This window comes from Oncorhynchus keta, chromosome 6 (assembly GCF_023373465.1).
Source record: "Oncorhynchus keta strain PuntledgeMale-10-30-2019 chromosome 6, Oket_V2, whole genome shotgun sequence".
In the NCBI taxonomy this organism is placed as follows: Eukaryota; Metazoa; Chordata; class Actinopteri; order Salmoniformes; family Salmonidae; genus Oncorhynchus; species Oncorhynchus keta.
The window spans coordinates 10,204,706-10,228,137 of record NC_068426.1 but is presented as its reverse complement, the minus strand read 5'-3'; the positions used below and the strand labels follow the sequence as shown (position 1 = coordinate 10,228,137).

Below are 23,432 nucleotides of genomic sequence, written 5' to 3'. Positions count from 1 at the left end.
GTGAAAGCTATGATCCGTTATTGATGTCACTTGTTAAATCCACTTAAATCTTAGTCCAGGGTTCCCTAACTGGCGGCCCATGTATATATATATATATATATATACTATATATAGTAAAACATTTAAATTTAATCTATTTCTGTAAGTCTTCACAAGGTTTTCACACACTGTTGCTGGTATTTTGGCCTATTCCTCCATGCAGATCTCCTCTGGAGCAGTGATGTTTTGGGGCTGTTGCTGGGCAACACGGACTTTCAACTCCCTCCAAAGATTTTCTATGGGGTTGAGATCTGGAGACTGGCCAGGCCACTCCAGGTCCTTGAAATGCTTCTTACGAAGCCACTTCTCCGTTGCCCGGGCAGTGTGTTTGGGATCATTGTCATGCTGAAAGACCCAGCCACGTTTCATCTTCAATGCCCTTGCTGATGGAAGGAGGTTTTCACTCAATCTCACGATACATGGCCCCATTCATTCTTTCCTTTACACAGATCAGTCGTCCTGGTCCCTTTGCAGAAAAACAGCCCCAAACCATGATGTTTCCACCCCCATGCTTCACAGTAGGTATGGTGGATGCAACTTTGGATGCAACTCAGCATTCTTTGTCCTCCAAACACGACAAGTTGAGTTTTTACCAAAAAGTTATATTTTGGTTTCATCTGACCATATGACATCCCCCCCCACACACATAGGTGCGGACTCCCGGCCGCAAACCTGAACCTATAGGGGAGGGTCCGGGTGGGCATCTCCTTCGGTGGCGGCCCACTTGACATATTTATTGATATATTACCTGTACGGTAGTGACACTTCTTAGATGAAGATTTACCAACTTCCTCTTTAATTTTATAGATCTTGGCACTCTAACAAAAAAAACATACATGTCATCCTGCTAACTCCTCTGAAAGGGACACCCCTGTTCTGGAAAAGACCCAAGAGGTTTAACCAAAGCAACAGTACATAGTTGGCCATAACAGTTACAGGAATAACCAGCCGTGCATGTCTAATGGTGTCAAATGACCCAAAGCACATAACTAGTTTTTGCCGAATCCTTCTGGAATAAATATTTGCCACATATGTACTGAAAAATTCACAATATAATCTCGTCACCTGGAGATATGTGTAGGGGTGTGGTTTAAGGCACATTCATTCTAAAGTATTTTAATGTGTTGGTGTGCAAATTCAATCTGGAGTGCCAGAGTACACCCAGATTGCCCTCGGGGCATTCGTAAATCGAGAGCGCTGTCAGATTGAGCGCTACTGCGAACGGACAGAGGGCACACTGAACGGTCTGGCTGAAGAGTAGGTTTGATCCCAGCGTTCTGGCCTCACAGCGGTAGTCAAGCTAACTGGCTAACTATTTCCAGACACAAATGGGAGAACACATCACTCTGACCATTTTACTCGCTCTAGCAGAGCTGATTAGCCTGTTCTTATGTTATCCAGAGCGTTGGTGACTGTAACTGCTGCTGGCAACAATTTAATTACGCTTTTTTGCCGACATTTACTGGAACCGGCCATATTCAACAGGTGTTGAGCATTAGTAAATTCATCAGTTGTTCTGTGCGCTGGCACGAGTGTGCCGGTGTGTTACGGTAGTGATATCACAACAGTGGGACTGCCTTCTTTTGAGGGAAGATGCTTCAAAACAAACAAAACTACTAATTAGATCAGTGTCTTTCAATGTAAAACAACTCAATATGTTCTATTGAAATAATAGCGTTAAATACAAAAATCAGAAATGGTTTAAATTTCAAACATGAAGTTTCGGAATCAGTGATTGGGACAGAAATAGATGTATAAACAATAGGAAAGTTTCAGGTCAGGTGACATACCTTAGGAAACCAGTTTCACTTGGTTGATGAGAGAGAAAAACTCCACCCTATTCTGTCACTTTTCATGGTAAACCCTATAAGTCAGAGACGTAGAGTAGGTGAGTTCTTCATTGTCAACATCGACCCTGTTCAGACTATACTCTCCTGTCTCTCTCTCTCTCCCTCCGTCAACTCAATCCATCCATTCTACCAGGGCTCCATCAGGATGGTGTCAGCTGGGTTACAGATGCTGGGCACGGCCCTGGCGATCATCGGCTGGCTGGGAAGCATCATCATCTGTGCTCTGCCCATGTGGAAGGTGACAGCTTTCATCGGAGCCAACATCATTACAGCCCAGACCATCTGGGAAGGGTTATGGATGAACTGTGTGACCCAGAGCACGGGACAGATGCAGTGTAAGGTCTACGACTCCATGCTGGCATTACCTCAGGACCTGCAGGCCGCCAGGGCTCTGATCATAATCGCCATAATTGCCGGTGTGTTTGCCATCCTGCTTGGCATCGCCGGCGGGAAGTGCACCAACTTCGTGGATGACGAGAGTTCCAAGGCCAAGGTAGCCATCGCTAGCGGAGTCGTCTTCCTCATTGCTGCCCTTCTGGTTCTGGTCCCTGTCTGCTGGTCGGCCAACACCATCATCCGAGACTTCTACAACCCCCTTTTGGTCGAGGCCCAGAGAAGGGAGCTGGGAGCCTCACTCTACATCGGCTGGGGCTCCGCAGGGCTGATGATCCTGGGCGGGGCGCTCCTCTGCTGCTCCTGCCCCCCCAAAGATGAAAACCTCAATGTCAAGTACTCCAAGGCTGCTAGTTCCGTGGCTGGCAGCAGCAAGGCCTACGTCTAGAGGGTTAGACACACCACAGACCACAGACCAGACCACCAAGGGATGAGGGGATGGATAGCCTGCCTGGGTGAGAGGACTGGGAGGTGGTGGTGTTGAAAACGGAACTCTCCAGGTTGTTCACTGTGCTGTTGTTACTGATGCTTTTCCCACACTCTTTGCATGAATGATGTTTCTCTCTCGTGTGAATTTTGCTGATGGAGTTTTTTGCTTTTACTGTCATGTTCGACTGTGATACCAAAGTGAAATATAAGATGTATGAGTGGGTTGACAGTGTGTTGGCTAAAGTATGTATTTTTCTAGTTAGTGTAAAATGTGATGTCAGTTACTGTGCAACCCATTTAGTCAAGTGTAGAGGAATCCTTTTCTAAGGCCTCAAGTCTACAATCAAACATCGTAAAAACAGAATTCCACTCACTTTTGAACACACTGTTATTATTCATTTGAAAGCATGTTTTTGGACTCTTTCTAGAATTGTATTTGTAAAACAACTGGCACGTTCATGAATCATGGGAGGTTGGATTTAACTGTTTGGTTAACATTGTTTTCTGGTTTTGTATGTTTGTCACATGGATTTGTTTTGTTTTTATCACTCAATACTACCATATATTATTATTATTATTCATATTATCCACATCCTAAGACATATTTAAAACCGATATATTAAGTATTCTATTATTCCAAGTAAATGTTTTAATAAACAATTATATTTCAAAGTGAGACTATTATTGTTGGATCCTTTTTTAAACTTGACCTCATAATGACTGTTTGTTTTCCTGAGGGGAATAGCACAATGTGCATGTATGTGTGTCACACACCGAAAGTGTGTGTAGTGTGACGCACCGAAAACAACTTGTTGGGCAGTGCTGCACTCAAATATTTGTGCATGAAGGAATCTGTGCAAACAGGTATGTTACTAAGAGATGTGACAATGTGGCCTACTTCAGAGGGAATGCTACAAATCAACACACAGAGAGAGGGGGAGATGAAGAAGAGGAAGAGGTAGAAACAGAGGGGGAGATGAAGAAGTAGAAACAGAGAGGGGGAGACTACTCAGTCAAGTAGGCCTGCTAGTGATAGTGGTAGAGCCAGCACCCCCACACGTGGAGATGTATCCACTCAGTCAAGTAGGCCTACTACTGGCAGTGGTGGAACCAGCACCTCCACACGTGGAGATGTATCCACTCAGTCAAGTGGACCTACTACTGGCAGTGGTGGAACCAGCACCTCCACACGTGGAGATGTATCCACTCAGTCAAGTGGACCTACTACTGGCAGTGGTGGAGTGGAGATGTATCCACTCAGTCAAGTAGACCTACTACTGGCAGTGGTGGAACCAGCACCTCCACACGTGGAGATGTATCCACTCAGTCAAGTAGACCTACTACTGGCAGTGGTGGAACCAGCACCTCCACAGGTGGAGATGTATCCACTCAGTCAAGTAGACCTACTACTGGCAGTGGTGGAACCAGCACCTCCACACGTGGAGATGTATCCACTCAGTCAAGTAGACCTACTACTGGCAGTGGTGGAACCAGCACCTCCACACGTGGAGATGTATCCACTCAGTCAAGTGGACCTACTACTGGCAGTGGTGGAACCAGCACCTCCACATGTGGAGATGTATCCACTCAGTCAAGTAGACCTACTACTGGCAGTGGTGGAACCAGCACCTCCACACGTGGAGATGTATCCACTCAGTCAAGTAGACCTACCAGTGGTGGAACCAGCACCTCCACATGTGGAGATGTATCCACTCAGTCAAGTGGACCTACTACTGGCAGTGGTGGAACCAGCACCTCCACACGTGGAGATGTATCCACTCAGTCAAGTGGACCTACACTGGCAGTGGTGGAACCAGCACCTCCACACGTGGAGATGTATCCACTCAGTCAAGTGGACCTACTACTGGCAGTGGTGGAACCAGCACCTCCACACGTGGAGATGTATCCACTCAGTCAAGTGGACCTACTACTGGCAGTGGTGGAACCAGCACCTCCACACGTGGAGATGTATCCACTCAGTCAAGTGGACCTACTACTGGCAGTGGTGGAACCAGCACCTCCACACGTGGAGATGTATCCACTCAGTCAAGTGGACCTACTACTGGCAGTGGTGGAACCAGCACCTCCACATGTGGAGATGTATCCACTCAGTCAAGTGGACCTACTACTGGCAGTGGTGGAACCAGCACCTCCACACGTGGAGATGTATCCACTCAGTCAAGTGGACCTACTACTGGCAGTGGTGGAACCAGCACCTCCACACGTGGAGATGTATCCACTCAGTCAAGTGGACCTACTACTGGCAGTGGTGGAACCAGCACCTCCACACGTGGAGATGTATCCACTCAGTCAAGTGGACCTACTACTGGCAGTGGTGGAACCAGCACCTCCACACGTGGAGATGTATCCACTCAGTCAAGTGGACCTACTACTGGCAGTGGTGGAACCAGCACCTCCACACGTGGAGATGTATCCACTCAGTCAAGTAGACCTACACCGCGACCCACAGCAACGCAGTCTTCTATGGACCAGTTTATGCAAAAGTCTGTAGCAAAACCAGCCTAAATTAATATTGCATTGGCTAAAATGATTGCCACCGATTTCCAGCCATTTTCGATCGTGGAGGACAGAGGTTTCAGAAATTATAGCAACAGTCTAAATCCAATGTACACAATTCCAAGCAGGAAAACCCTTTCAAAATCACTTATTCCACAACTGTACGGGAGCACACAGGCTTCAGGGCGGGAAAGAGTCCAGAAAGCTACTGCAGTTTGCCTTACCACTGACTGCTGGACATCAAGGGTAACCACTTCTTACATGTCGGTTACATGTCACTTCATTGAAGATGGTTTGATGTCTAGCTGTCTTCTGGACTGCTTTGAGTTCAGCGACAGACACACCTCAGAGAACTTGGCAGAGGAACTGTTGAGAGTGGCAAGAGAATGGCAAGTATATGGAAAAGTGGTCTGTTGTGTTAGCGACAATGCAGCTAACATAACCAAAGCCATGAAAATGTTCAAATGGACCCATCATCCATGTCCTGCCCACACAATCAACCTGATTGTAAGAGATGCTCTGAAGGTGATGAAGCAGACTGTGGACAAAGTGAAAGCAGCTGTGGAATACTTCCACAGGAGCACAGTAGGTGCTGAAAAAAGTCTACACAAAAAGTCTACACAAAACTAGATGGGGATGCCATCATCTCTACCCTGGCCTTTGTCAATGCACCTGTTAATGCTCTGACCCAAGAGGAATGGGAGGTGGTGGAGGAGGTGTGCAGAGTCCTGGAACCCTTTGTGCAGGTCACTGTGGAGATCAGTGGAGAGATGTACAGTAAGCAGTTATTACGACATCATTATTTAATCCAGTATTATATATGTATATGAGCAGTGATGAGAATGTAGTATCAATAGATAAAACATGAACCTGAACTAATAAGTTACTGTTCTCTCTTTTCAGCTACAGTGGGGCAAAAAAGTATTTAGTCAGCCACCAATTGTGCAAGTTCTCCCACTTAAAAAGATGAGAGGCCTGTAATTTTCATCATAGGTACACTTCAACAATGACAGACAAAATGAGAAAAACAAATTCAGAAAATCACATTGTAGGATTTTGAAATAATTTATTTTCAAATTATGGTGGAAAATAAGTATTTGGTCAATAACAAAAGTTTATCTCAATACTTTGTTATATACCCTTTGTTGAAGGTGCAACGTTCATCTGTACAAACAATAGTACGCAAGTATAAACACCATGGGATCACACAGCCGTCATGCCGCTCAGGAAGGAGACGCGTTCTGTCTCCTAGAGATGGACGTACTTTGGTTAGAAAAATGCAAATCAATCCCAGAACAACAGCAAAGGACCTTGTGAAGATGTTGGAGGAAACAGGTAGAAAAGTATCTTCACCCACAGTAAAACGAGTCCTATGTCGACATGACCGCCATAAAAAAGCCAGACTACGGTTTGCAACTGCTCATGGGGACAAAGATCGTACTTTTTGGAGAAATGTCGTCTGGTCTGATGATACAAAAATAGAACTGTTTGACCATAAGGACCATCGTTATGTTTGGAGGAAAAAGGGGGAGGCTTGCAATCTGAAGAAAACCATCCCAACCGTGAAGCACGGGGGAGGCAGCATCATGTTGTCGGGGTGCTTTGCTGCAGGAGGGACTGGTGCACTTCACAAAATAGATGGCATCATGAAGAGGTAAATTATGTGGATATATTGAAGCAACATCTCAAGACATCAGTCAGGAAGTTAAAGCTTGGTTGCAAATGGGTCTACCAAATGGACAATGACCCCAAGCATACTTCCAAAGTTGTGGCAAAATAGCTTAAGGAAAACAAAGTCAAGGTATTGGAGTGGCCATCACAAAGCCCTGATCTTAATCCTGTAGAAAATTGGTGGGCAGAACTGAAAAAGTGTGTGCAAGCAAGGAGGCCTACAAACCTGACTCAGTTACACCAGCTCTGTCAGGAGGAATGGGCCAAAATTCACCCAACTTATTGTGGGAAGCTTGTGAAAGGCTACCCGAAACGTTTGACCCAAGTTAAACAATTTAAAGGCAATGCTACCAAACACTAATTGAGTGTATGTAAACTTCTGACCCACTGGGAATGTGATGAAAGAAAAAAAAGCTGAAATAAATCACTCTTAACTATTGTTCTGACATTTCACATTCTTAAAATAAAGTGGTGATTCTAACTGATTTAGGACAGGGAATTCTTACTAGGATTAAATGTCAGTAATTCTGAAATACTGAGTTTAAATGTATTTGGCTAAGGTGTATGTAAACTTCCAACTTCAGCTGTAGATGGTAAATCGGAGAAGGCGCGCCCTGCTGGGCCCTCATAACCAAGAGGACTGATGGAATGGCCACTACCAAGTTTTCTGATGCATATGACTGTCTAAAGGGTCTGGGAAATAAAGCCTCAGACAAAGACTGGTGCATTTTCTATGCTTTTGAAACAGCAAAATATCATCGCCGTGTTAAATCAGAGGCTTCGTCAATAATTAAATTAAATTAACCAGCCACAATAGGGACGCCCCTCAGGGGAGACAACATCTTTAATACAGCAATACCCACAGATAAAAAGTAGATCAATCTTTTTGAAGGCCCTATTGTATTTGTTAAACAATAGGTTTTGTATTTTGACTAGTTGATGTCCCAGGGACAGTTGGTTCAGAACAGGTCAATGCAACCTGATTGTGGTAAGAACTATGGAAACAATGGATACACGTTGAGAGATGTATTTACCTCCGAGTCTACAGATCCCTTGTGTATGTGTGTGTATTTTAGATTGTACAATGCAGAGTGAAGGGTTTGAAAAGAGAGAGAAGAAGCCTCTTCAGTCACATGAAAAGATTTCGGAAGATTGCAGCACATGCCATCAATTATCCAATTAGGACATTGTAGGGGCCATATCTTCAATGCAAACCAGCCCAAAGACTGCAGCAAGTGTGGTTCCCTAGGTTGTGTTGCAGCCCGAAAACACACTCACCTTCTGCAGGAGCTCTGAATATACCCAAGAGAGACCAAGGAATTAAGTGCAACGTGGATAGAGCCACCAACCACTCCTTCAGAACCTGCCCAACCACTCGTTTAGAACCTGCCCAACCACTCCTTCAGAACCTGCCCAACCACTCCTTTAGAACCTGCCCAACCACTCCTTTAGAACCTGCCCAACCACTCCTTTAGAACCTGCCCAACCACTCCTTTAGAACCTGCCCAACTACTCCTTTAGAACCTGCCCAACCACTCCTTCAGAACCTGCCCAACCACTCCTTCAGAACCTGCCCAACCACTCCTTTAGAACCTGCCCAACCACTCCTTTAGAACCTGCCCAACCACTCCTTTAGAACCTGCCCAACCACTCCTTTAGAACCTGCCCAACTACTCCTTTAGAACCTGCCCAACCACTCCTTTAGAACCTGCCCAACCACTCCTTCAGAACCTGCCCAACCACTCCTTCAGAACCTGCCCAACCACTCCTTTAGAACCTGCCCAACCACTCCTTCAGAACCTGCCCAACCACTCCTTTAGAACCTGCCCAACTACTCCTTTAGAACCTGCCCAACCACTCCTTTAGAACCTGCCCAACTACTCCTTTAGAACCTGCCCAACCACTCCTTTAGAACCTGCCCAACTACTCCTTTAGAACCTGCCCAACCACTCCTTTAGAACCTGCCCAACCACTCCTTTAGAACCTGCCCAACCACTCCTTTAGAACCTGCCCAACCACTCCTTTAGAACCTGCCCAACCACTCCTTCAGAACCTGCCCAACCACTCCTTTAGAACCTGCCCAACCACTCCTTCAGAACCTGCCCAACCACTCCTTCAGAACCTGCCCAACCACTCCTTCAGAACCTGCCCAACCACTCCTTTAGAACCTGCCCAAACACTCCCAACTTTAGAACCTGCCCAACCCACTCCTTTAGAACCTGCCCAACCATCACTTTAGAACCTGCCCAACCACCCCTTCAGAACCTGCCCAACCACTCCTTCAGAACCTGCCCAACCACTCCTTTAGAACCTGCCCAACCCCCTCCTTTAGAACCTGCCCAACTACTCCTTTAGAACCTGCCCAACCATCCCTTTAGAACCTGCCCAACTACTCCTTTAGAACCTGCCCAACCACTCCTTTAGAACCTGCCCAACCACTCCTTCAGAACCTGCCCAACCACTCCTTCAGAACCTGCCCAACCACTCCTTTAGAACCTGCCCAACCACTCCTCCAGAACCTGCCCAACCACTCCTTTAGAACCTGCCCAACCACTCCTTTAGAACCTGCCCAACTACTCCTTTAGAACCTGCCCAACCACTCCTTTAGAACCTGCCCAACCACTCCTTTAGAACCTGCCCAACCACTCCTTTAGAACCTGCCCAACCACTCCTTTAGAACCTGCCCAACCACTCCTTTAGAACCTGCCCAACCACTCCTTTAGAACCTGCCCAACCACTCCTTTAGAACCTGCCCAACCACTCCTTTAGAACCTGCCCAACCACTCCTTCAGAACCTGCCCAACCACTCCTTTAGAACCTGCCCAACCACTCCTTTAGAACCTGCCCAACCACTCCTTTCGAACCTGCCCAACCACTCCTTTAGAACCTGCCCAACCACTCCTTTAGAACCTGCCCAACCACTCCTTTAGAACCTGCCCAACCACTCCTTTAGAACCTGCCCAACTACTCCTTTAGAACCTGCCCAACCACTCCTTTAGAACCTGCCCAACTACTCCTTTAGAACCTGCCCAACCACTCCTTTAGAACCTGCCCAACCACTCCTTTCGAACCTGCCCAACCACTCATTTAGAACCTGCCCAACCACTCCTTCAGAACCTGCCCAACCACTCCTTTAGAACCTGCCCACACACAGGACGCACTGGGAACCCTCTTCGGCCTTACTCCCCCTTATCTGAGATACTTACTGCAGCCCTCATTTTCCACAACAACACCCGTTCCGCCACTCACATTCTGTTCAAGGTCCCCAAAGCACACACATCCCTGGGTCACTCCTCTTTTCAGTTCGCTGTAGCAAGCGACTGGAACGAGCTAGAAAAAAAACACTCAAACTGGACCTTCATTCAAAGTTTAATCTCTGACAGTTTAATCTTGTGGTGTTGTCTCTACCTTCTTGTCTTTGTGTTGTGTCTGTTTTTGTCCATGTTTTGTGTTGCTACCATGCTATATCTATCTATAGTATTGTGGTGTCTCTCTAGTCTTGACGTATGTTTTATCCTATATCTCTCTCTCTATATATATATCTATATATATTTTATCCCAGGCCCTGTCCATGCCGGGTAGACTGTCATTGTAAGTAAGAATTTGTTCTTAACTGACTTGCCTAGTTAAATAAAATAAATCTAAAATATGCCAACAGAACAAGACAGCATGACCCCTACAGGCCAGACGCTCCACCTGAGAGCAACCAACCTCCTCCCCCACAACCACCAAGCCCCTCACCAGGATGAACCAGACCAACAGAGTGCGCCCGGAACTTCTGCTAACGACATACAGCCCAGACCCGCCAGCCTTGCAACAACCAGCGAAGGTCAAGCAGATTGGAGAGCTCACCCAACCCTCATCACAGTTGATAAAAAGGAGACCTGCATGACTTTAACCATCCAGCCCAGCCACCTGAGATCGACCAGAGATAATCAACCAGCTAACAGCAGTCAGATGGTACTGAGGCAAGACCACCTGCGACCTCTATCCAGGAGCTTCTGGAAACTCTGATGTCAGACCTTCCTCCGACATCCTCTGATCTCTTTGGTCAGGTGACAACTAAAACAAGCCCTCAGGGGTAGCTATTCTCTTCAGAGGTCGGTCCTTCACATTACAATGTTATTATATTTCTGACCGTTTGGAACATGTTTACCGGAATTTCATTGAAAGTAATTTTATAACCATAGTTGCACCATTGTTCTTACATAATATAACCATATACAATTTCAGCAGCACATCTTAGAGGGATTTACTGTGCCACAGTAATGGTGCGTAGGTGAAATCATTGGGGAAGCCAAGACAGGTGTAGGTCATGACAGGGTTTTAAAAAAGCCATCTTACAACCTGTGTGTTGTGATAATTGCATGATTTGCTCTATAACCTGTTAGTTCATATGCCTTGACACCGTGATATATAGGTCTGAGGCCGAGACAATAAGAAGATACAGTGATATATAGGTCTGAGGCCGAGACAATAAGAAGATACAGTGATATATAGGTCTGAGGCCGAGACAATAAGAAGATACAGTGATATAGGCCTGAGGCCGAGACAATAAGAAGATACAGTGATATATAGGCCTGAGGCCGAGACAATAGAAGATACAGTGATATATAGGCCTGAGGCCGAGACAATAAGAAGATACAGTGATATAGGTCTGAGGCCGAGACAATAAGAAGATACAGTGATATAGGCCTGAGGCCGAGACAATAAGAAGATACAGTGATATATAGGCCTGAGGCCGAGACAATCAGTGATATATAGGTCTGAGGCCGAGACAATAAGAAGACACAGTGATATATAGGTCTGAGGCCGAGACAATAGAAGATACAGTGATATATAGGTCTGAGACCGAGACAATAAGAAGATACAGTGATATATAGGTCTGAGGCCGAGACAATAAGAAGATACAGTGATATATAGGTCTGAGGCCGAGACAATAAGAAGATACAGTGATATAGGTCTGAGGCCGAGACAATAAGAAGATACAGTGATAAATCTGAGGCCGAGACAATAAGAAGATACAGTGATATATAGGTCTGAGGCCGAGACAATAAGAAGATACAGTGATATATAGGTCTGAGGCCGAGACAATAAGAAGATACAGTGATATATAGGTCTGAGGCCGAGACAATAAGAAGACACAGTGATATATAGGTCTGAGGCCGAGACAATAAGAAGATGTGATATAGGCCTGAGGCCGAGACAATGAAGATATACAGTGATATATAGGTCTGAGGCCGAGACAATAAGAAGATACAGTGATACTGAGGCCGAGACAATAAGAAGATACAGTGATATATATCTGAGGCCGAGACAATAAGAAGATACAGTGATATATAGGTCTGAGGCCGAGACAATAAGAAGATACAGTGATATATAGGTCTGAGATACAGTGATATATAGGCCTGAGGCCGAGACAATAAGAAGATACAGTGATATATAGGTCTGAGGCCGAGACAATAAGAAGATACAGTGATATATAGGTCTGAGGCCAGTGATATATAGGTCTGAGGCTCGAGACAATAAGAAGATACAGCTGAGGCAAGAAGATACAGTGAACTGAGGCCGAGACAATAAGAAGATACAGTGATATATAGGTCTGAGGCTAAGAAGATACAGTGATATATAGGTCTAGGCTAAGATACAGTGATTATAGGTCTGAACAATTACAGTGATATATAGGTCTGAGGCCGAGACAATAGAAGATACAGTGATATATAGGCCTGAGGCCGAGACAATAAGAAGATACAGTGATATATAGGTCTGAGGCCGAGACAATAAGAAGATACAGTGAATATATCTGAGGCCAATAGAAGATACAGTGATAAGGTCTGAAGACAATAAGAAGATACAGTGATATATAGGCCTGAGGCCGAGACAATAAGAAGATACAGTGATATAGGCCTGAGGCCGAGACAATAAGAAGATACACCAAGAAGATACAGTGATATATAGGTCTGAGGCCGAGACAATGAAGATACAGTGATATATAGGTCTGAGGCCGAGACAATAAGAAGATACAGTGATATATAGGTCTGAGGCCGAGACAATAAGAAGATACAGTGATATAGGTCTGAGGCCGAGACAATAAGAAGATACAGTGATATATAGGTCTGAGGCCGAGACAATAAGAAGATACAGTGATATATAGGTCTGAGGCAAGAAGATACAGTGATATATAGGTCTGAGGCCGAGACAATAAGAAGACACAGTGATATATAGGTCTGACTGACAATGAAGATACAGTGATATAGGTCTGAGGCCGAGACAATAAGAAGACACAGTGATATATAGGTCTGAGGCCGAGGTCAGTGAGGTCTGAGACAATAAGAAGATACAGTGATATATAGGTCTGACTGAGGCCGAGACAATAAGAAGATACAGTGATATATAGGTCTGAGGCCGAGACAATAAGAAGATACAGTGATATATAGGTCTGAGGCCGAGACAATAAGAAGATACAGTGATATATAGGTCCCGAGACAATACAGTGATATATAGGTCTGAGGCCGAGACAATAAGAAGATACAGTGATATATAGGTCTGAGGCCGAGACAATAAGAAGATACAGTGATATAAGGCCGAGACAATAAGAAGACACTGATATATAGGTCTGAGGCCGAGACAATAAGAAGATACAGTGATATATAGGATCTGATATATAGGTCTAAGAAGATACAGTGATATATAGGTCTGAGGCCGAGACAATAAGAAGATACAGTGTATAGGCCTGAGGCCGAGACAATAAGAAGATACAGTGATATAGGTCTGAGGCCGAGACAATAATACAGTGATACAGGCCGAGACAATGATACAGTGATATATAGGTCTGAGGCCGAGACAATAAGAAGATACAGTGATATATAGGCCTGAGGCCGAGACAATTATATAGGTCAGTTACAGTGATATATAGGTCTGAGGCCGAGACAATAAGAAGATACAGTGATATATAGGTCTGAGGCCAGTGATTTAGGCCGAGACAATAAGAAGATTGATTGTAGTGTTGAAAGGTCTGAGGCAGACAATAAGAAGTCTGAGTGATATGGTCTGAGGCCGAGACAATCAGTGATATAGGTCTGAGGCCGAGACAATGAAGATACAGTGATATAGGTCTGAGGCCGAGACAATAAGAAAGATACAGTGATATATGGTCTGAGGCCGAGACAATAAAAGATACAGTGATATATAGGTCTGAGGCCGAGACAATAAGAAGATACAGTGATAAGGTCTGAGGCAGACAATGAAGATACAGTGATATATAGGTGGCACAGTGATATATAGGTCTGAGGCCGACAATAGAAGATACAGTGATATAGGTCTGAGGCCTTTAGTGATAAAACAGTGATATATAGGTCTGCAGACAATAGAAGATACTGATATATAGGTCTTACGATTAAGATACAGTGATATATAGGTCTGAGGCCATTGTACAGTGATATATAGGTCTGAGGCAGACAATAAGAAGATACAGTGATATATAGGTCTGAGGCCTTACAGTGATATATAGGTCTGAGGCCGAGACAATAAAAACAGTGATATATATCTGAGGCCGAGACAATGATACAGTGATATATAGGTCTGAGGCCAATAGAAGATACAGTGATTGTGACAACAGTGATATATAGGTCTGAGGCCGAACAATAAGAAGCAGTGATAACATTGATGCCGAGACAATATATTAGGTCTGACATTTGAGGCCGAACAATTCAGTGATATATAGGTCTAAGAAGATACAGTGATATATAGGCCTGAGGCCGAGACAATAGAAGATACAGTGATATGGTCTTTACAGTGATATATAGGTCTGAATTTCACAGTGATATATAGGTCTGAGGCCGAGACAATATTGATATATAGGCCTGAGGCCGAGACAATTTACAGTGAATATAGGTCTGAGGCTGAGACAATACATGTGAATGTACAGTTATATAGGTCTGAGGCCGAGACAATACATATTGGCCGAGACAATAACAGTTATATAGGTCTGATCCAGTGATATTAGGCCTGAAGACAATGGACACAGTTATTATCTGAGGCCGAGACAATAAGAAGATACAGTGATATATAAGACAATAAAAGATACAGTGATATATAGGTCTGAGGCCGAGACAATTTAGTATAAGGCCGAGACAATACAGTGATAACTGGGCTGAGACAATAAGAAGATACAGTGATATATAGGTCTGAGGCCGAGACAATGATACAGTGATATAGGTCTGATGAGGCAGACAATCAGTGATATATGGTCTGAGGCCGATGGATTATATGATACAATCTTGACAATGAGATACAGTGATATATAGTCTGAGGCCAGACAGAAATACAGTGATATATAGGTCTGAGGCCGAGACAATAAGAAGATACAGTGATATATGGGTCTGAGGCCGAGACAATAAGAAGATACAGTGATATAGGTCTGAGGCCGAGACAATTACAGTGATATATAGGTCTGAGGCCGACTGATATATAGGTCTGAGGCAACAATAAAGAACAGTGGCTAACCACACCTTTGTTTCATCACAAAACTGGAGAGCAACATCTGTCTGGTGAAGTCCACAAAGCATATTGCATGTAACAAACAGTTAGATGGGCATCAAGTTAAAGTAAAACTCTACCCAAAATACAGAAATTTATTTTTGCCTCACTAATGATTAAATACAGATTTCTGTATTTTGAAGTTACATATCATGAAAACTTGATTCTGACAAGCACAACATTTGGTACTGTCAACAATGGAAACCGAAAATATCCGGTTTTGGGTGCAGTCCGCAAGTGAAAATGCAAAACAGGATGATTTCAACATCTGTTTCCAGTACTGACTAAAAGATTCCAAAAACAATTAGCACAGTCAGCCAAATATCATGTGGCTGTCCATGTATGCGTTTGTGTGTGTGTGTGTGTGTGTGTGTGTGTGTGTGTGTGTGTGTGTGTGTGTGTGTGTGTGTGTGTGTGTGTGTGTGTGTGTGTGTGTGTGTGTGTGTGTGTGTGTGTGTGTGCGTAAGTAGAAAAAAACGTGTGTCCCCCTACTTGTCAAATCCTCCTCTCATGTTGCAAACGGTCTATGACTCTGTCATACACTTTTAGTTGTCCTAGGCTACCTGGCTAATTGATCGTAGTGTAATGAAAGAGGCAGGAAGAGTCAGCTCGTCTGTGGTGGTCGGCAAACCCTCATCCTTCTGGCCCGTAGCCCTGCGTGGCATCGATTGTGCCACAAAAGCAAGAAACTGTCAAGATGGTGCCGACAGATAGGCAGCTCTGCTTCTTGCTCCAAAACAAATAACATTTGGTTTGATTTGAAAAGCATGCTTTAGTGGCAAAGACAATATCAATGTTTATAAACACATAACACTACCGTTGTTATTTGTGCTCATTAACTTTATTTTGTATTCAATGTATTTTGCAGTAAACGGGGAGGGTCATGTGATAATGTTTTACTTTGGGGGGGGGGTGCATTTTTTTATTATGACACCTTGAGTTGGACCAGCCCCTCCCCCCTTACATTACACTCCACACAGCCTGCATTTCCATCTGTCCCTTGCACTGGCAACAAGCAGGATACTGTTTTCAGTGTCAACAACATAGATTTACCAGATAAGAGCACGCATGCACACACGCACACGCACACACACACACACACACACACACACACACACACACACACACACACACACACACACACACACACACACACACACACACACACACACACACACACACACACACACACACACACACACACACACGCATGCACACACACACGCATGCACGCCACACACACACACACACACACGCATGCACACACACACGCACACGCACACACACACACACACACGCACACACACACACACACGCACGCACACACACACACACACACACGCACACACACACACACACACACACACACACACACACACACACACACACACACACACACACGCACACACACGCACACACACACACACACACTTAAAGGTGCAATTTCCAGTTATGTGACAAAACAAGCAGCACATAGTGTAGAGAATAGTAGTACCATCTAAACATTGTATTTTCAGCTGTTTGAAGCTGGTGTGCAAAACTGAAAGTAAAAGATGCAAAAAGTAAACTTAAGGGAAGCATAGAAATAGGGCACATAGAAACAGATCTATATAGCGCTTCTTAGACTTGCTTTCAATGAGAATGACATATCTTTAACTCACATTTCTATGTGAATTTGGTCAGGTCACCCAAAACGTTCCACAGTGCAGCTTTAAAAACAAGACATACTGTCTGAATCACCATCAGCAGCAGTCAGATTATTTGCACCATAACACTTTAAATTATAGTAATTCACAGCACCAGTCCCCATGGTCCTTTCTAAATCTCATAACTGACAGCATGGAATCTGAAACACCCCTTGGCCACACAAAGCCTCCTTCACAACTCCACAAGAAAAGGGAAGGGTTTCTGAAGTCTCGGAGTGGGGGAGTATGGTTACAAACAGTTTTTTCTAGATGACGTTTTTTTGTTTGAACAAAAAGCTTTTTCTTTCAGACGATCCTGTTACACTAATCCCTCCTCCCCGTCACATCCCTCCTCTGCCTGTCACACTCTGCTCAATGTGTCCCTTCAAACACACATACATGTACACCACACATACACATGTACACCACACATACACACACGCAACTGACACACATTCTGTCTGTATTGTTGTATCAAATTAAACCCAAACCAAAATCAGAAATGTAAGATATTCATGAGGGCATCAACTAAGGAACATTGCCTGAATAAAGTACTATCTTAGTTTAAAGCATTTGTTAAACGTCCATCAATGTCCATGACCCATAATGCTTTGCATCATGCCCCACCCTAATTGCCCAGAGAAGAACCTTCAGCAGGATGCAACTTTTTGGAACGTTCAGATAGAAATTGGCTATGTAGAACAAACATGCCTCTCTGACATGTTGAATAACGTCGGCTCTATTCATGGAATTTCTATCTGCAACATTCGAGAAGGTGTTTCAACTGAACGTGGCCCTGCTGGGCTAGAAGATGATGTCACAGGCATATATTTCCTCCCCCGAGGGAGGTGTGGTATATACACCTGCTCACTGTCACCCAGGTGGATACTCAGGAGAGAGCGAAGACAATACTGACGCCACCATTCACAGAGAGAGAGTTTGAGAGGAGGGAGGGAGGGAGAGAGGACAGAAAGACTGATAGAGGAGGAGGGAGAAAAATAGAAAAAAATCGAGAGGTAGAGAGAGAGAGGTAAAGAGAGTCAGGTGTAGCAGAACAGGTATAGAGACACAGATACACCCAGAGGTAGGCAGGTAGGAACTGTACGCAGGAACATAGGCCTGTAACAGGTGGGCAAGGCAGCAATCTGGGATCTCTGTCATCTCTGGTGACCCACTATACATAAAATAAGCTTAGCGGAGGGAGAGAAGAGGCTGAAACTGAAGAAGAGTCAGCTGAAAAAAAAGACACTGCCAACCATTAAAGGACTGAAAGACCGGAGGAAACGGGAAGTGACTAAAGAGTGTTTCAGCTCAGGACTCACAGACCCTGAACAATCCAAAGGGATTGCCAATAGAGTAGATAGGGACTGTGAAAGACAGAGGCGTGCGAACGTCAGACTTTCTAAGGACTCTGACTGACAACAACCAGCAAGCAGCGAGAGAGACAGTGTGTTCTCTCCTCTGCCCCCTCTAACATGGTCTCTCTGGGGATCCAGATGCTGGGCAGCGCCCTGAGCCTGCTGGGCTGGGTGGGGGTCATCCTGACCTGCATCCTGCCCATGTGGAGGGTCACGGCCTTCATTGGAGCCACCATCATCACGTCTCAGACCATCTGGGAGGGGATCTGGATGAGCTGCGTGGTCGAGAGTACGGGCCAGATGCAGTGTAAACCATACGACTCCCTCCTGGCCCTGTCCTCCGACCTCCAAGCCGCCAGAGCGCTCACCGTCCTCGCCATCGCCACGGGCACCGCCGGGCTCCTACTGGCCTTCGTCGGGGGGAAGTGCACTCGGTTTCTGGACGAGCAAGGTGGCGGGGTCAAAGAACGGGTTGCCGTGACAGCGGGCGCGGTGTTGATCGCCACGGGGGTGCTGTGCCTGATCCCCACTTCGTGGGCTGCTGGGGCGGTGGTGCAGGGGTTCTACAGCTCCGCCACCGATGCCCAGCGGAGGGAGATCGGGGCGTGTCTATACATCGGCTGGGGGGCATCCATCCTTCTCATCCTGGGAGGGGGCCTGTTCATCAGCTCCTCCTGCCCCCTCAGGGCCCACGATGAGGATAAGAGCCCCTCTGTTCGCTACCTGGTGGTTCGCTCTTCCAACGGAGCTGCCTCCAGCCAGGCAGCAGCCTCCCAGCACAGCAGGGGACCGTCCACAAAGTCCCAGGCCAACGGAAAAATGGCCTTTACCAGGTCTCACAGCAGCCAGGCAGCATCTGCCAAGTCTCAGCCCTGGGGAGTGGTGAAAACCAGGCCTCCCTGGGAGGAGTACGGGCTAGGTATGGTAGAGCAGGACTACATGCCGGGGTCTGGGGGGAGTAAGGCACCGTCTACAAAGTCTCAGTTGAAAAGACTGGAGTCTCAGGAGAGTTTAGCAGACAAGTCTCAACCCAACGAGGATGAATCCTTAAACCCAACTAAGACCTATCTCTGAGACCACACACACACACACACACACACACACACACACACACACACACACACACACACACACACACACACACACACACACACACACACACACACACACACACACACACACACACACACACACACACACACACACACACACACACACGCACACACACACACACACACACACAGAGAGAGAGAGCATGGTTGATGGGAGATATGGACATTAACTATGCCTTGTTTACTTGTTTTGTGTGTAAAAGGTGATATTAGACATGTGAATATCTGCTGGCACTGAAAGGTTTTCTTTTTATTAGCTGGGTTTGTTTATGACATGTAAAAGCTGTTCCGTGTGTTGTTGCTGTAATAATGTATGTAAAGAAAAGTCTTCTTCCCTTGATGTGAATATGTTTTCAGTCCCTTTAACAATGACCAGACATATACAGACTATTGATTAGTGTTTATATGAAACCTCTTGGTTCTGCCGTTTGTTTTCGTAGCATCATTTTGACACATTTAAAAATACCATTTCCTTTTTATGTAGCTCTTTACGTGACAAAAATCAGAATTAGTTCAATATGAATTAGTATGTGACCAGCTACGCTATGGAAAGATCTGTGTGACCAGCTACGCTATGGAAAGATCTGTGTGACCAGCTACGCTATGGAAAGATCTGTGTGACCAGCTACGCTATGGAAAGATCTGTGTGACCAGCTACGCTATGGAAAGATCTGTGTGACCAGCTACGCTATGGAAAGATCTGTGTGACCAGCTACGCTATGGAAAGATCTGTGTGACCAGCTACGCTATGGAAAGATCTGTGTGACCAGCTACGCTATGGAAAGATCTGTGTGACCAGCTACGCTATGGAAAGATCTGTGTGACCAGCTACGCTATGGAAAGCCCCAGCCGGGACAAACCAGTTTGACAGAGAGTGAGTTGAGGCTGAGCTCACACCAATGGTTTGCATTGTGTTAGGGAGCGATAAAATGTGGTGTTCCAAATGGCACCCTATTGCCTATACAGTGCACTACTTTTGACCAGGGCTCATAGGGAATAGGTTGCAATTTGGGATACACACCGTGATGTTCGTGAAGGATTCAAATGTGAGTTTCACCAGATCATGGACATGTGACGTCTGGGTTTTGTTTATTAAAATACAGATGTTTTCCTGTTTACCCTGAACAAGTATATCTCTACCATGAGGTGAGGATCAAATGTACTGTCGACCTACATGCTTCTAGCCTACTAAACCCAATGTAACAAACACAAGCTCTGTTTTGCCAAATTAGGATGACAATGCAGGTTTGAGCTCCCTCTGGTGTCTGGATGGGTTTGTACATGAACACAGTAAACACAGTAACTCTCATTGACTAAAGGGTATATATTAATGAGCAGGAGAAAACCCTCAGGCCCCAAGGACTGAATGTACAATATCAATAAATGTTTGGAACCACTTGTGGTGTCACCTTGTCCATATATTGCTTTCATGGTAAGGAAACAAGTAATTTAGTAATTTGGGTGAGCTCCCCCTTCATTGACAAACATGAATTTGAGATAAGGCAAAACAGAAGGTTGTTTTTCACATAGAGTTTGGATTTCAGTGTCAAAAAGGTAGTGTTGCAAAATTCACTTTCTCAAAATTCCCAGGTTTTCCAGAGATCCTGGCTTTTTATTTATTTTATTTTTATTTCACCAGGTAGGCAAGTTGAGAACAAGTTCTCATTTACAATTGCGACCTGGCTAGTGGATTCCTGGAATCAAGAGGGAATAATAAGCAGGAAACCGGGAACCCTCCAACCAGGATTTTTGGAAAACCTGGGCATTTTAGGAAAGTTACCGTATTTTTGCAACCCTAGTCAGAAGGGGTAAAAAAAAGCACTATATATTTTAAACCACCCATACCCCTTTCAAATTGAACCTGTAAGAAGAAGGTATGATATGATATGTCCTCTGTACAGTATCAACTGTATTCACTTATCTGATGTTGACTTTAAACAATGTTGTTGTTGTTGTTGTTGTTGTGGTCTTTTCAGAGATGAGATACACTTTTAGACATTAACAACGTAAAATTGGAAAGACACTAAACTACAAATGAATTCAAACATAGTGCACCAGAGTAATGTTATGACATTCAGCTACTTTTTTACATTCTAACAAGAAATAAAGGACAGAAGAGATGTTTCTTAGAATGCACTCATGTACAGTATTGTCTAATGGTATCAGGTATTTTTTTTTAAAGTTTTAAAATAAAGAAAATGTTGCTTAATTTGCATAAATACACTAGGTGTAAGTTAAAATAAAGGGAGGAACAAGGCTGTAACCACTGAAAAACATGCTCTTTTGTCGGCCTGCCTGTTCTGTCTAGACTGCCTCTTTAATTACTGTTGTTACTTTCTGTTGCACAATTCAACAAGTGTGTCAATAGCAGGATACTCTGTCACCATGGAGACCAAAGTCACTTTTAAGATACAATATGAAACAAATAAAATACAGCACAACACATATTGAACATATTTTTTCTTCTTCTAAAAGTTTGGTTGTTTATTAAAAACAAAAACCAGAAATACCGTATTTACACACAGTACCAGTCAAAAGTTTGGACACACCTACTCATTCCAGGGTTTTTCTTTATTTTTACTATTTTCTACATTGTAGACAAATAGTGAAGACATCACAACTATGTAATAACACATGTGGAATCATGTAGTAACCAAAACAGTGTTAAACAAATCAAAATATATTTGAGATTCTTCAAAGTAGCCACACTTTGGCTTAATGACAGCTTTGCACACTCTTGGCATTGCAAGTGTGGCTCGTTCACCTGATCACCAATTGTTATTACAGAATTACCAAGAGTCTAGATCAGATGTACAACAGAAATATACCGTGTAGACATCAAGATCTTCTGAATGTCCAGATGAAAACCATCAGAAGATGTGACATTCTTGTCTCATGGCCTGATTACTACCTAAGCTGGGCTGCGTCAGAATACTATCTTATGTCTTATGTCACGCCAAGGGGACGGATTGTGAAACTCACTATATACTGTATATTCTGTGTCACTGCAGTCTCTTTCCTGACAAGTCATGCAGTGTGATCACTCCATGGCCTCCTTTAACTTACACCTAGTGTATTTATGCAAATTAAGCAACATTTTCTTTATTTTAAAACTTTTAAAAATAAATACCTGATACCATTAGACAATACTGTACATGAGTGCATTCTAAGAAACATTTGTATTTGACCGGAATTCTCCGCTAAATCACTGAACTCGATGGGCGTGACTCTGAGGTCATTGGAGGAAGGCGTCTTCTGTACGGGGGAGTTCTGTTTAGATCACCGACACTCGGCCTAAATATTAACAAGCATAGCTTGCGGTACGGTTGTGGAAGCATAAGGACCTCATCTTTCATATCAGCGAGAAAAACATTTGAAAAAATCAAAAGGTTCAATTGATACACACCTTTAATAGGGTTAGGGTTTAGTGTTCCCACACGGCCATATCTCCGTGTTATAGCGAGTATTTTTGGAAGACAGAGGGATCACGTGTTTTATGTGCTATAATTTACTCAATGTCTGATGGATTTAAACAATTCTTCATACATGGTCCAACCGTTGTATTTACTATAATTGTTTTTAAAACCATTTAACAATTTTGATGACCGTTGCCAACACAACATTAACGAGAGAGAGAGAGACGTGAGTTTTCTTTTGATTTCTACCGCCATTTTCTTCAGCTGCATATCAGACAGACACAAAATCACAGACGTCATCACTCACTTCAAAGCTGCAATACAAGTTACTCAGCTAGTGGGAAGAAGATATGTTTGAATTGAGGTGTTGTCAATCACCCTCCTCCTGTCCTAACACAGTGAGTGTGGTTTTGCGTTTTACCAG

General features: G+C 44.3%; 1 protein-coding gene and 3 long non-coding RNA genes across 11 annotated transcripts; 2 read left to right on the top strand and 2 right to left on the bottom strand.

Moving 5' to 3' along the window:
- Positions 1-1,618: 1,618 nt before the first annotated feature.
- LOC118384908 (uncharacterized) lies at positions 1,619-20,988 on the top strand. Its single transcript, XM_052521750.1, has 4 exons — positions 1,619-2,669; positions 4,429-5,157; positions 5,534-5,813; positions 18,541-20,988. Exons 1-4 carry the CDS (start codon positions 1,894-1,896, stop codon positions 19,552-19,554), a joined length of 2,799 nt encoding a protein of 932 aa, XP_052377710.1. The 5' UTR covers positions 1,619-1,893; the 3' UTR covers positions 19,555-20,988.
- LOC127930692 (uncharacterized) lies at positions 3,198-6,184 on the bottom strand. 4 transcript variants are annotated; one of them, XR_008138848.1, is made up of 5 exons: positions 5,170-6,184; positions 4,862-5,103; positions 4,532-4,795; positions 4,181-4,274; positions 3,198-3,932 (listed from the first exon to the last, which is right to left on the bottom strand). It is a non-coding gene; the product is annotated as an uncharacterized LOC127930692 (long non-coding RNA). The 4 variants fall into 4 exon arrangements; XR_008138846.1 differs by lacking the exon at positions 3,198-3,932 and having other exon boundaries at positions 4,091-4,274; XR_008138847.1 differs by lacking the exon at positions 3,198-3,932 and having other exon boundaries at positions 4,091-4,274; positions 4,862-5,037.
- On the bottom strand, positions 6,320-9,369 carry LOC127930693 (uncharacterized). Its single transcript, XR_008138850.1, has 3 exons — positions 9,235-9,369; positions 8,424-8,515; positions 6,320-8,262 (listed from the first exon to the last, which is right to left on the bottom strand). It is a non-coding gene; the product is annotated as an uncharacterized LOC127930693 (long non-coding RNA).
- Positions 11,141-13,782, top strand: LOC127930691 (uncharacterized). 5 transcript variants are annotated; one of them, XR_008138844.1, is made up of 6 exons: positions 11,141-11,399; positions 11,937-12,056; positions 12,306-12,385; positions 12,896-13,053; positions 13,297-13,376; positions 13,730-13,772. It is a non-coding gene; the product is annotated as an uncharacterized LOC127930691 (long non-coding RNA). The 5 variants fall into 5 exon arrangements; XR_008138841.1 differs by lacking the exons at positions 12,306-12,385; positions 12,896-13,053 and having other exon boundaries at positions 13,730-13,782; XR_008138843.1 differs by lacking the exons at positions 12,306-12,385; positions 13,297-13,376; positions 13,730-13,772 and adding an exon at positions 13,157-13,209.
- Positions 20,989-23,432: the final 2,444 nt, after the last annotated feature.

Coding starts and splice junctions, on each gene's coding strand:
- LOC118384908 (XM_052521750.1), top strand. CDS start 1,894: ATGGTAAACCCTATAAGTCAGAGACGTAGAGTAGGTGAGTTCTTCATT. Junction 2,670..4,428: donor AGCAGCAAGGCCTACGTCTA/GAGGGTTAGACA, acceptor GTATCCACTCAG/TCAAGTGGACCTACTACTGG. Junction 5,814..18,540: donor AATACTTCCACAGGAGCACA/GTAGGTGCTGAA, acceptor GGACTCTGACTG/ACAACAACCAGCAAGCAGCG.